Genomic DNA, 13,721 nt, shown 5'->3' with positions numbered 1-13,721 from the left:
GGCCAGGTGCACATGTGATACACTCCATGACCTGCATCACTTAATTATGGAAAGCATATGTAATAACAAACATATTTGTATGGTGCACTGTTTAACACGTGCATTTCACAAATGAAGAAAAAAGGCACGGAGGTTAGTGGTGTGTCCAAGTTCAAACTGCTAGTCAGTGGCAGAGTCAGCACCTGGAAAATACTTGAAGAGCACACGACTATAAAAAGCTTCCTACCACTGGGATGGTGTGTTGTTATCTATCAGAAATGCGATCCAAGAATACCGAAGTTTTTGAAGACTAGTCACGAGGGGTGACAAATTCTTGGCTCTAGGAACACCAAGGACATCATGTATATGAGAATCCCAGTCTGAGTTGAGAAAGAGCGACTGAAGGGAGTTATGAGGACCTGTGTGAAAGGGATACTGTAGTGCAATGGAAAGAACACAGAACTGAGACACGAAAGCCAGGGGATGTGCATCTGTAACACAGGGAGCTGGGCTGGAGGACTTGGCCGGGACACTCTGTCCTTGACCCAACAGATAAATGTCCTTTGGCTCTGTCCGAGGAGGCTGGCTGGCTGGCTGGCTGGCTGCCTTACGTCCAGGCGCTCTCTAACTTCTGGTTGGTTCTGCCAGTGAGGAGACCCCTCGGCAGAGATAGGAGGGATGGGGAAGGAGAGTCAAGGATTACACTTGGCCGTCCCTGTAAGGTCTCCAAAGGTCACGGCTCCTCCCAAGGACTCTTGCTTTCTCTGACCCTCCCCCTGCACAGGGCAGGGGTCTTCAGGCTGGCGCCCGTAGACACGCACCACTCCTGCGGTCCTCCCACTCCCTGCCCGCATCTGCGGCATCAGTACCCTTGTGCATGAACTCTCCCCGGATTACCCCCATTCAAATACTGCTAGAACTACTGAACTTGGTATTCCTGTTCTTCTTTCTCCAAAGTAATGATTCTTGGCTTCTTCCCGTGACATTCAGATGGTGTGCCCATGACCAGAAGCAAGAAGTCTGAGTTCCCTCCATTTTTTTTTAAAAAGTATAACTAACACCCACAATCACAAATAAGAGAGCCGTCAAAAGTAAGTAAAATGAGGCCAGCGCTTTATTTCATTGTGAGGCAATTAGTACATGTCATACCAAAGGTCTGGGCTAGCTACCATGCACCAAACCCTTCCAAAAGACCCAAGATTCCCCTCACCGGCTGCAAACACAGGTTACGCGTGGCAATTCTTAAACCAGGCACTTGAAAACCATGAGAAGTGGTGAACAACGTATCGTAACTCCCGAATTAAGAGGAAAGTAAACTCAAAACAAAACACAGACCACCGACACAGATCTCCCAAAAAAAAGAAGTGCAACACATGCTTTTGTGAACCAACAACAACAACAACAACAACAAACCAAGAACAAAAGCAGAGATCTCCCAAATAAGTTTTCCAATGTATTACAAAAGGAAAAAAAAGTATGTATAAAAAATAAGAAAGTTTCACATACTAGTGCATAGTCGATTACCAAACACCACAGTTTTCTTCTCTGTCTAAAGCTTTACTACCTTCATACTAGCAGCATGTCTACAGGCTAAGACTGTAGCAGCAAAACGTATTTTTCATTTGGCATTTACAAAATTAAATTACTGAATAAAAATATAAATTTCTTTATAAAACTATTTCATACAGTGATAACTCTTGGGGTAAGCTAACAAAAAACTCATAAAATGGTTTGGTACAATAGATGTGCTTCCCATGTTGTGAACCATAAATGAGCATTTACAATCTTGATTAGTGGCTGTCACAGGCTGAAACCAACATTTATAGTAATGCATCGTGTTTAGTGACTGAGAAAAGTGAACTATTAGAGGATGGTCTTGTGCGTGCGTAAAATTTCAAAAATCTCATTGTGAAAAAATATGGTTCTGTTAGATCTTCTAGAACACAGGTAAATTGCTTCATGTTTTTTAAAAAAAAATCTTCACTACAATATTAACAACTGACTACAATTCATTACCTAATAATTTAGGTAAGACTGTTATTTATTTTTTAAAAAATCATTTTAGTTGGGTGAAATCCGATAAGACTTCATCCAACTAAACTGCACTTGGTGCCGCTCTCAACTGTTGTACCACAACAAAAATAGGTTCTTCTCCCATTCGCGAAGAGTCCCACGCAGAGGAATGGGCGCGCCCCGAGCAGACCTGCAGTGTTCTGAAACCGTAATGCTTCTGTGGGGGCGTCTCACATGACCAGAGTCCGGGTGGAGAAGGTGTTCACGTACTTCCGGGCCTGGCCCGAAGCTGTCATCTGATCTTCCATCTTCCCGCAGGATGCAGCTTCCCAGGCCCCGCTGCAAGGCTAGAGAGGGAAAAACAAGGCCACGGCAGGGTCAGATGGAGAGCAGACAGTAGCCCGCACGCGAAGCCCCAGTACCCAGTACCGCAGCGGAGCGGCGGAGGGAATTCTGACTGCCAGGCAGCTAATGGGGCACGCCAGGGAGCCTTTATCAGACCAAATCCTAACTCTGCGACAACCAGGGATCCAGCATTCTGTTTCAAATATTTCCTTTTGTTTTATTTTTTAGAGAGAGGGGAAGGGAGGGAGAAGTAGAGGGAGAGACATACTGATAGGAGAGGGAAACATCGACTGGTTGTCTTTTTGGGCACACTGAAAGGCACCCCGACTGGGGACTGAACCCGCAACCCAGGCCTGTGCCCTGACCAGGAATCGGACCATGACCTTGTGGTTTGCCGGCTGTCACCCAACCAACTGAGCCACACAGGCCAGGGCGGAGTAGCTTACTCTTTAAAGACGCACTGGAAGATACAAAAAAGGACTAATATCCAGTGGCAGCATCCAGATGCAGGTCCCGTGTCCGGCACTTAACACACACAGTCTCGTGCACAGCACAACTACCCCATGAGGGAGGCTCATGCCCTCTTCAGTCGGGCAGGAAACGGAGACTCAGAGTGGACAGAACGTGCCCAAGGCCCCTGGGAGGGCAAGTAGTGAAGGGGCAGCGAATCCAGGTCTGTCTTGAACAGCCTTGGCTCCCGCCTTCCCTGTGTGTTCCTTCAGACTAAAATATGTATTCTCTGTGCCTCACTTGGTTCTCCAAAGGATGTAAGATGCTTACAAAGTAAAGATAACAGGGCTTAAACCGTGGATGAGGCAGGGTCACAGGGAAATGTACTGAAAGTGAATCCCATGAAGGCGGGGGGGGGGGGGCGATGCGGGGGGTGGGGGAGATTTGTACACAAAGCACTGGCCACGAAGTACAGTGTACCTGCTGGATGGAAACCTCAGCCTGAGCTCGGAGCTCTCCAGCAGTCAGTGCAAAGAGGGAAATAAAAACACAAGCAGATAGAAGATCTGGTGTTCGTAAGCTCAAAATGAAATCGATGGTATTTACTTATTTACCTATTTATTTTTAGAGAGAGGGAAAGAGAGGGAGAAAGAGAGGGAGAGAAACATCGATGTGAGAGAGAAGCATCATCCACCGGCCGCCTCTGCACCCGCAAGCCAGGCCTGTGCCCTGACCAGCAATGGGACCAGCGACCTTGCGCTTCAGGGGACCAGCCAACTGAACCACACCAGTCAGGGCTAAGTCAACGGGTTTTATAAAGCACAACTATTCCCGGTATCGATGTCAGAGATTTTCTTTCCCATGGAACAAAATGACGACAGAAAGGCCTCCGCTCTCTAGAGCTTTGAGTGCCCTTTAGGAGGTAAGATGAACGCACGTGAAACAGGTGGAGAGATGCAGGCGGCGGGAGAGGTGCCAGGCCCGGGTGAGGGGGGCGTGAAGGGACACAGAGGAACTGCCAGGGCCATGCTCCAGGGCCGAGATTGTCAACCTTTTTTATCTCATGGCACACACGAACTAATTTACTACAATTCTGCAGTACTCCAAGTACTATTATTTTTTGCTTATCTGACAAAAAATAGGTATAATTTTGATTCACTGATGCCAGATGACTACTAATGTTATCATTATTTTATTTGACAATCTAAGGAAAAAGGTCTCAGGTACTGCCTGTTTTAAAAATCCTCGTGGCACACCAGGGTGCCTGCACGGCACGCAGGTTGAAAAATCGCTGCTGTAGGGACCGGGCAAGAGCAGGAAGGATTTAGGTGGACAGGGGAGAGAGGAGTGTAACCTGGGTGGAGAAATGACAGAAAGCGCCAGGAAGCGGATAGGTGTGCCTTGTTGGTGGGAGGGCCTGGGTGGGAGGGAGAGGAGGAGCAGAGAGGGTTGAAGGACAGCACCGAGCCGGTGCTCGCTACGAGCCTCCCATGCTCCCAAGTGTTTCACACGTGTCACCTCATCCAGTCCTCACACCAGACACATCACACATCGCATCTGTTTACAGACCAGGCCATCTCAAAGGAAGAGAGAATTTAGGGCACGTCCTCAAGGTCACCCAGCTAAGAAGTGAGAAGCAAGAATGCAAATCCGGGCTCTAGTGAGCCTAAGATGCTGCTTCCGTTCCAGCTCTTATCAGTGCAAAACAGTGGGGTCAGCAAGGCCTCGGAACGTAGGGAGAGTGTATCGATGGCCTGTCGAGGTTATCAGACTTTTCAGCAAAGAGGTATGATAATTCTGAATGAGCGCGGTATTTGTATAGTGATGGTGTTTCCTCAGCCAGTGGCTGGAAAAAAAATTTCAGTCACATAAGGCTTCTAGTGCCATGCGTCTAACTTGGGAACGTTCACAGGGCACAAACTGGGTTTGCCCGCTTCCGCCCACTCTGCCATGCCATCTCACCGCCAATGTCAAGGGCACCAACCACTTTTGCATGTTTACTCTGCTCAGAGGCTCGATGTAGAGCCAGAACTACTATGTGGCAAGGTGGAGTGTCGCAGTGTCTTCCTGGAGCTGTGGCTCACAAAGATGATAGGGCGAACATGACACCGGGCCCGACTCGGCCACCGAGCCACACTGAATGTTTTCCTGAACGAAAATCACCAGTGTGGTTACAGCTCTCTCTGAAGTGGCTCTGAATAAGGGGTGTTTCTCTGGTGTGTGTCTGTCCATCAAATTTCATATTTTAGTTTAGTTGATGGTTTACATGTTGTTGCTAAAATTTTTCAGTGCAGCAGTGAAACACCAAGTTGACACACAAATAACCCCAATTAAAAAAAGTGTCATGCGGTCCTTTCAAAACTGGAGCTTGTGTGTGCGGTCACTTCAGCGATGTGAATGTGGTGTACAGTGACCACCATGTAGCGCTAGGCAGTGCTCGGGGCCAACGGGGCCCGGAGAACAAAGTACGTGGATCTTAAAGAACAAGTGACTAAAAAAGCAGCAAAATGAGACATCTCAGTGTACTAATACCCTTCTGTAAATCTAAAATCACATGAAGATACACACAAAGACCAAAGATGCACGTTTTGAAAGACTGAATGCAGACACAGGGAGGGGGGAGGGGAATGAGAGCTCGAGTGAGGATAAAAGTGGGGAGCAGGGAAGGGGGTTTTCGTTTTTCACTGGTCCAGAACTTTTCTACTTAGCTGTGCTTCAGTTAATATAGAATTAATTTTTTAAATGTGTAAGCTAAGTATCCTAAGACACTTTGTTGAGACTGTTATGTTTGCTTTTACCATGCCTCTCGGTAAAAGTCACGTTCTGATTCTTGGCACTATGGTACTTAAGTGAATTTGGAATTCCCAAAATGAGTTCAGGAGAATCTCATACCACATGTTATCAGTCTGATACACTTCCAACTTGAAACGGGACTCCCGTTCTTGTTGGACCTCCCACAGGGCTCATCACTTCATTCCTGCGGGGCTCCTCCTCCAGGACCAGATATTTAAGACAAGATCAGTAGATTGAAGGTACCGTGTATTTGTAATGAGGGTTTTGAGAAAACTTTTCAGGCACATTCTCTTAAGTCAAATGGAATTTACCAAGACATAGATCAAGTTGGTGGAAATACTCAAATTGCAGGAAGCAGAGCATTTCAGGGGCATATCAGCCCTGAAGCTCAGGGCTTGCGGGCGGGGGTGGGTGGCGAGATGACCCAAAACACCTGAGTCTCCTGATGTAGACAGACACCAGGACACAGTGGCCGCTGTGTATGAGAGTCTGAGTGCTGAACAAAAAGCCAGCAGAGAAGCATGTGGGTGCCTCCTTGTCTGTACTACGAGAGCACAAAGCAAGCACTTCTTACAACAACGAATGAATAAAACTGGACAGAGTGGACACATCCCTGTGCTTTGGCATGAAAGCCAGAGAAGAAGGCTAGCTACTCGGGTAAGAAAAGAGACACTCCTATCCAACAGCCCACATGGCAGCTGCCTGCTCCTCTGCTATTTCTGTCTCTTTCCTTACCGTGAAGCCCCGGGGCCCTGGGCAGACAGAACAGTTTAACAAACAAGGATTAAATGTCTTTGTGCTGGAAAGATATTTTTTAATCCTGTCATGTAGATCTTCATGCATCCTCCGCATTCCCTCTCTTTAAAATTTAGTTTCACTTACAATAAAGGATTGATAAGAATTCCAGATTTGTGCAGGTGAATTCTTGTGAAATTATGAACACATGGTACGGGGGCAGACATGTCACTCCACCCAGATTCATTTCGGCATCAGTAATCCTACCGCACATCCTCCTGCTCCTGCCTGCAGTCACCTTCCTGATCCTGTAATCTGTCTGTAATCGCCCCTGGGCAGAAGCGAACTGTAAATACACTGTCAAAGGCTTTAACTGGGATATCCTGCTAAAGCACTTTAAATAAATACTCAGATCCTTTGTAGAAAACAGAAGAAATAAAAGGAGACAAGACCAGGTTCGCAGGTGGTTTTCTGTCAGATTATCTTCATGTTTTTCATTTAGAACATGAACAGTTTTTTTTATCATGCTGAACCACTACTTCTACTACTATTATTATATTCATACAGCAACTTCACACAATAGATGCTGATATCAAAAGCCTTTGCAAAGCATGTGCTCTACAATTCATAGGCCTAATAAGAAATCTGCATAAATCATCAAACAAATGATTTTGTAACACCAAAGCAGCTTGTGAGATGGTATTATGTTTTTCCTTTGTTGTTTTGTTTTTTAATAAGCAGGTATGAATAATGTCCAAAAGAGTAAAAGTAAGAATGATCTGATTATTCTATTTAACCTGTTTGAAGAAAATACTTTGGACTGAAACTCTAAAACTCAGAATTCCTTCCCAAAGGGGCATCTTTTGACAATGTGTTAGCTGTAAGAGCTAACACACCTGCACCTTGAACGTCAGGGATGAACCTGAGGTGAACTGTCACTAAGACAAGGTTGATGTTCACCAAACTTTCTCACACACAAATGCTACCCTAAGCACACAGACATGGAGGCATTGAGTGTCTCCTGGATCACAGGAAAGAGCCCTGAAGTGAGGGGACAGAAGGTCCAGGTAGTGACAAGAAGTTGCCCAATCTACCGGTACCTCCACTTCCCATCCAAGCCTGAGCTGACAATTGTTAACCGGCAGGGACTTTGCCTAAACTTGGAGTTTGTCCCAGATATCTCCAGGGGTCTCTTCCCTTACATGTTTATAGACTTTCCAACAATTTATTTCACATAGCCTAGGGTGTCACAAATTGTTGGAAGAATGGCCCTTTCCTTAGTCACCTATCCGTTCCAGACTATTAAGATTAAGACAAGTGCCAAATTGCTCTAAAGCAATTACTATTAAAGACAAGTCTGTCTTTGCTGGCCAGAGGTGGATTCAACATCATAGTGTTTACCAAACCAAACCAAACCAAACCAAACCAAAGACCACATGTACCCAGGGCAGGGCACAATGAAGTGGAGAGTCTGACATGCCTTCCCATTCATTTAGCCTTTCTCAGGTCAACCCCAAAACTATGCTCAGTAAATTTGCTTAATTAATTTATTTTTAAAAATTCTAATTGAAGCTTATTAGGGTAACATTGGTTAATAAAATTACGTAGGTTTCAAGTTTATGACTCTATAATACATCGTCTGTATACTGTATCGTGTGTTCGCCACCTGAAGTCAAGTCTCCATCACCATTTATCTCCTCTTTACCCTCTTCTACCTACCGCCACCCACCAGACTTGAATAGTTTATAACATATATTAAAAGCAGGTTGCTGATACACTACTGACGGCTATGTGAACTCTTGCCAGGACGAGCGGGAAAAAGTGACCCAAAGAGAGAACCAAATGCATGTATACGTATCTTGGTGGGGGGGGGGGTGGGGTGGGAGGCAGGTCAGCAAGAGCACCCTGTACTCAGAACTGCCTGGAAGGCTCTATGTCACACAAGGCTGTTCCCATATCTGTTGACATGCCGACACAAGCAGCAGAAAAATAGAGAAAACTCAGTAAATTAGTTGTTTCATCTCTGTAACACCAAAGATATGACTACCTTTATTGCAGGAATCAGTTGAATCAGCTATCTCTTTTGGTGACCCACTGACACAGTTCTGCAAGAGTGGAACAGGGAATGAGAAAGTGCGTGCTAGAGGAAATAAGACACCACAGGGCAAGGAGACGGGCTGTGGGGGAGGCCTCCTTGCCTGTGTCTCAAGAACAAGGCTGCACGTAGCCTTTGCCTAATAACAGACGCCACCAATGTACACTGGCAAGTGGGTTGCATTTTGAAAGCATCGTTGTGTCCATTTGGACTGCACGGCAACCTTGGGCGATGAGTGAAGGGTGGACTACGGTCCCAGTCCATGGACAAGAGCCTTTTGGTCTGAAGAGGTTGTTTAATGAATGAAAGGGGTGCAGTTAGAAAATGGTGGCATCCAGACCAGAACCCAGGTTCTTGTTGATGGCATGCTAATTTACTACACCCCTCAGCAACACTGATCATGCAAAAAGGTCTGCCTTATTTTAAAAAAAATTTCATAAGTAATTCTCTAAAATAGGAGCAATCCAAAACAGATGGAACTAAAAAGTGAGTTTCAGTTGCTTGCAATAATATTTTAAAATTCACTGCTGCTGTGCAAATGTTGTTTAAATAATAATGGTTGGAGAAATTTACTCAAGCTCGCTTTTTAAAAAAGCAAGGCCATGGCAAGCCAAGTCAGGAAATTAAAATTTAAGGCTGTCACTCTGTGGTTACCAAAAAGAGGAAAGTGAGTGAGTAGAAAGCATATGAACACATCTTTTACACTTGGGTTTTAAATAGGAATAAAAGGAAATTATAATTTAAGAGAAAAATACAGAAGTTCAGAAGGCTTATAACTTAAGTAGTTTCGGATCTACTAATGAACATGTCGACCTTAAAAAGTGTTTGGTGGTAAAATGTATTTATTTCAAAATGTAAAGCAAGTTGAAAGCATCCTGAGAAAATAAGGCACCTCTTTTCTCCTTGCCGAGAAGGGCACTTGTGCGCGTGTGCCTCAGGCTCTCTCAGGGTGATGCTTTTTTTTTTTAAGCCACACCAAGGATATGTTTTTATTGATTTTTAGAGGGAGAAAGGAAGAGAGAGAGAGAAAGAAACATCGATGTGAGAAGGAAACACAGATCAGTTGCCTCCTGTACACGCAACGACCGGGATCAAACCTGCAACCTAGGTATGTGCCCTGACCAGGAATCAAACCCACAGCCTACTGTTGCCCTGGACAACACTCCAACCAACTGAGCCACCCAGCCAGTAGCACTCAGGTAACTTTTGAAGAGTGCAAGGTTTCTGAACGTTTTTTGTCCTCATTTGTGATCATTTTTGAGCTTCTGGACTCCACCCTACCCCCACACAATGTGGAACAATGACCGACCAGCGTGGAAATCCCATACATTCTGAGCTACCCAAAAAACATAAATACCAAAAAGGTCTCAGAACATTTATGTTATGAATCCCTGACTACTTCTACGATTAAAGCTAAAGCTCCTTAAAAAGAAAACAAGTCCAAGTCATAATAAGATTGTGCAGCCAGCACAAATTACTTTTGGAAAACAAAAATGAAGCATAAATCATTTTAAAAAACAAACATAACGTGATGTGTGCACAATGGCTAACAACAGCTTCTAGTTGGGCATCATAGTTCATGTATTAGGAGATCTATGGAGAGTTCTGATTTATTAAAATGTATTGCTTCTCAATGGCAACACAATAAAAGGTACACTCAGCACCCTGATTCTGGTCTCGACTTACATAGAATGGTCAGCGCCCCTTGGGGAAATGGTTTCCAAGAAGAAAGGAAGGGCGTGTGGCTATTTCACTAAAGCTATTTAAACGAAATAAAGTTAAAAATTCTGTTCCTCTAGGTACATTTCAAGTGCTCACTGGCCACATGTGACTCTTGGCTGGAATACTGGACATTTCCTGTAGCATTTCCACCCAAATGCACCTGGGGCTTTTCCATCACTGCACAGCTTCTATTGGACACTGGTTTAAAGATCGAGAGATTTAAGAGGCTTAAGAATCAAATGCAATGTGTGAAACTGTCTCAATTTTGACCAAACAAATAATAAAAAGAGTCTTTTCTGGAATAATGGGAAATTTTAAATATCGCCTAAGAATGAGAAGATCAAGGAAGTATTGTTAGTAATACCGTGTGAGAACAGTATTAGGGTGTATAGGAAAGTGTCTTTACTTTTAGAGATACATAAAAGTAAAATGTTGTAGCATCTGGAAATTTAGAATGCTTCATAAAAATTTGATGAAATAAATATGGCAAAATGTTAATAATTGTTAAATCTAAATCATAGAATATTCTCTGTGTTTCTGTGTATGTTTGAGATTTATCATAATGAAATGTAAAACTCATAGCTTCTTGCATTTCTAACTTTAAAATATTACATGTATTACACATATTTCTGTATAAGCACGTATACTTATGTGTACATTTGAAGCTGAACCACAAAAGCCCAGCATCTGGGCCTCAAAAACAGTAACTGTTCTGCTAGAGTGTTATTGCCCCACTTAAGCCAGGGATGATTAAACACAGAATTGCGTAGTTACTGCAGTCTTCAATAAACTGTTCCTAGAAGTATCAGAAGTTTAAAATATTTTAGGAAGCATATTTAGTTGTTTTAATTAAAAGCACTATGATAAAGAATATGTAGATTGTTTGGCTAAAAAATCTCACTTAATATTTGATTTATTATCAGTACAGATTACAGAAGTAATAGGTTATAAAAAGTACTCAAGTCAAATCGCCTTGTCATTTAACAAAGGCACAATATGTTCACTAATACCATCTCTGAGAAATCTATCTAATTAGGTCAAATTATCAATGGAAACATACAATAAAGCACTGTTTTAAACAAACAGAATTACCAAATTGCATAAAAACCTATATAAATATTGTTGAATTAGGATTACATGAAATATAGGCAGTATATGTTTAAATATTTAAAATTACTTGATGCATTTTCCAATATTTATCATAAAAGTTTGAAACATTTTAGAAATCACATTTTTCTATGGTATCAGAAGCCAGATCTCCATGACACAAAACAAAGGAGATATTTGGTGTGCAGCATTCATTCATTTAATAAATATTTCTTAAAGTAAATTAGTTATCTATTATAAAAGATTATTCAAATATATTTGAGCAGTGTAAATCAGTAAACCACAAAATGCAGAAGGAAGCATCAACTCTAAAATCAACTTAAGGGTCTCAGTTATTTAGTTCAGTAGGACTGACAAATACCACCTTTACCCTGTGATGTGCATAGTTGGTTAATCTGCACACACAGATATCAGAATCTGTATGGTGCCAAATGGGACTCACTCATATGCTAGAAATATAGATTAATAAAGTTACTACTTAATTCTGAGTTTCAAAGAGAAGTCGTGTATTCATGAAATGAAATATAACTATGTTGATAATAAAGGTCAATACTGGTTTTTAAAAAAATGCAATAGCAATACAAACTTTAATGTAAAAAGCTGGACAACCAACATTTTACAAGTACAGCTGACCCTTTAACAACATGGGGTCTGGAGCACTGACCCACGCACAGTTGAAGATCAGTGCATAACTTTTGATGCCCCCAAAACTCAGTCATCCCTCAGTATCTATGGGGAATCATTCCAGAACCCCCATGGGCACCAATATCCATGGATGCTCAAATCCTTTATGTAAAATGGTGTAGATCAATGCACACAGTCAGTCCTTTGCAACCATAGATTCAGTCAATCGCAGATCAAAAATACTGTTTTTGATCTGAGTTGGTTGAATCTGTGGGTGTGAAACCCACGTTGTTCCCAGGTCAACTATACTGACAACCGCCAACTTTATACATCACGTATTGTATATCAGTACCATGTTCAGCTTAATGGTTTTGGCTGAACACTATCTGGTCATGCTGAAAGTTTTAGGATTTGATTTTAGACAAATAACCAAGAATTTTAATGATAAATGTCCCCAAATAGAGTTACATGTTTGCTCTTTCAAATTTAGAAAATTTGAAATTTTTTATATACTACTGTAAATGTAGGCTGAGTCCTAGGCTAAGTCACAAAACATACATAAAACTTAGTCTAGCTTAAGAATGGCACTTAGTCAAATTCTATGCTGTGGGAACCAAGGGCCAAGACGTTTAGGAAAGAAGAGGGCAAGAAAAACTGAAAGGTGGTTCCCTGGTACCAGGATCAGCACCAGGTAGAATTCTGAAATAGCCACCTTTGCCTTGACATCCTTCTAACTCGTCTTCTGTGTCCCTTTTATGCCTGGGTGGGGTTCGTGCCCTTTGCCACCTCCCAATTCTTTGTGATCTTCTGAGTCTTCTGCACAGGGGGCCCACCAAGGCCTGGCTGCCTGAGGTCCCACTGCAGGTTCCCCACAAGCACCGATGTTCCCTATCCACCCTCCAGGCAACAGTCACCTTTCACCAAAGCAGTTGACTTGGGTCACACAGCGGCCACAAGGAAAGCAATCTGATTGAATGAAACATCAAAATGTGCCTGTAGCCCTTCCAGCTGTATCACTTGCTTTGCATTATTTGTATCACTTAAAAAAATCATGCTATCTACCACAGATACTTAAAAAGGGGATGTTTTAAGATACTCAATTTGGAGAGAGAAGGCCTACCACAAAGATAGGAAAGCCATTTAAAGAAAGGGCAAGCTCTCAAAGCACACGACCCTCGACAGTACACATAACTCACAGTCCAAACGTGAGTGTCTGCTTTGGAGTGGGGGTTCTATCTATGCCCCAGGGTTTGTGAAGTTCCTCTCAGTGTAGTTCAGGAGATGGAGGGGAGGGCTCTGTAGGTGGCTAGGTTTGGGGCTCTTTCATGTTTGGGGACTGCTTTTAATAATTTAGGGAAGAAAATTTGCATTCTTGTTTACTTTGGCACAGGATTAATTTGGAATTTGTTGTATTTCATCAACATACACTGACTTCAGTGTTACAAAGGAAATCTCTTTTGATGTTAAAACCCAGCAGCAGAGGGTCAACAACAGGTTGACCACATGCCACTGACACTTGGCTTTCTTACCCTGACAGTCAAATAAATTGTAATTATTTTTAGTTACTTCAGTTCACACTTCATTTAAAATCTAAACAGTGCCTGAGTTTTGATGGAGCATAAAAAACTTGGGGGACAAAAAGTGAACTGTGCCAATGAACTTTTTACAGAATTTTTAAAAACAGAAGGAGGTACTGACACTATGTAATACATGATCTCAGTCTCAGACACAGTGAGAAATGCTTCACTTCACCATGCATTGGGAACCTACTCCAAGGACAATTTCCACTGTGTTTCATATGAGTGGCATGAGGAATTTGAGGAGGTTTTTTAGAGTTGTTTAGGAGTACCACTCATCT

General features: G+C 42.8%; 1 protein-coding gene across 5 annotated transcripts in view; it reads right to left on the bottom strand.

The window, feature by feature from the left end:
• Positions 1 to 2,033: 2,033 nt before the first annotated feature.
• Positions 2,034 to 13,721, bottom strand: part of MYB (MYB proto-oncogene, transcription factor) — a 33,410-nt gene continuing 21,722 nt past the window's right edge. For all 5 annotated transcript variants that reach the window (XM_036024754.1, XM_028510740.2, XM_028510743.2 and 2 more), the window contains one exon: positions 2,034 to 2,339. In XM_036024754.1, coding sequence (XP_035880647.1) covers positions 2,223 to 2,339 — 117 coding nt within the window. In that variant the 3' untranslated portion in view covers positions 2,034 to 2,222. The remainder of the gene's footprint in view (positions 2,340 to 13,721) is intronic.

Source organism: Phyllostomus discolor, chromosome 4 (genome assembly GCF_004126475.2).
Source record: "Phyllostomus discolor isolate MPI-MPIP mPhyDis1 chromosome 4, mPhyDis1.pri.v3, whole genome shotgun sequence".
Taxonomy (NCBI): Eukaryota; Metazoa; Chordata; class Mammalia; order Chiroptera; family Phyllostomidae; genus Phyllostomus; species Phyllostomus discolor.
The sequence above is the reverse complement of the archived record's forward strand: the minus strand, read 5'-3'. Positions and strand labels throughout refer to the sequence as shown.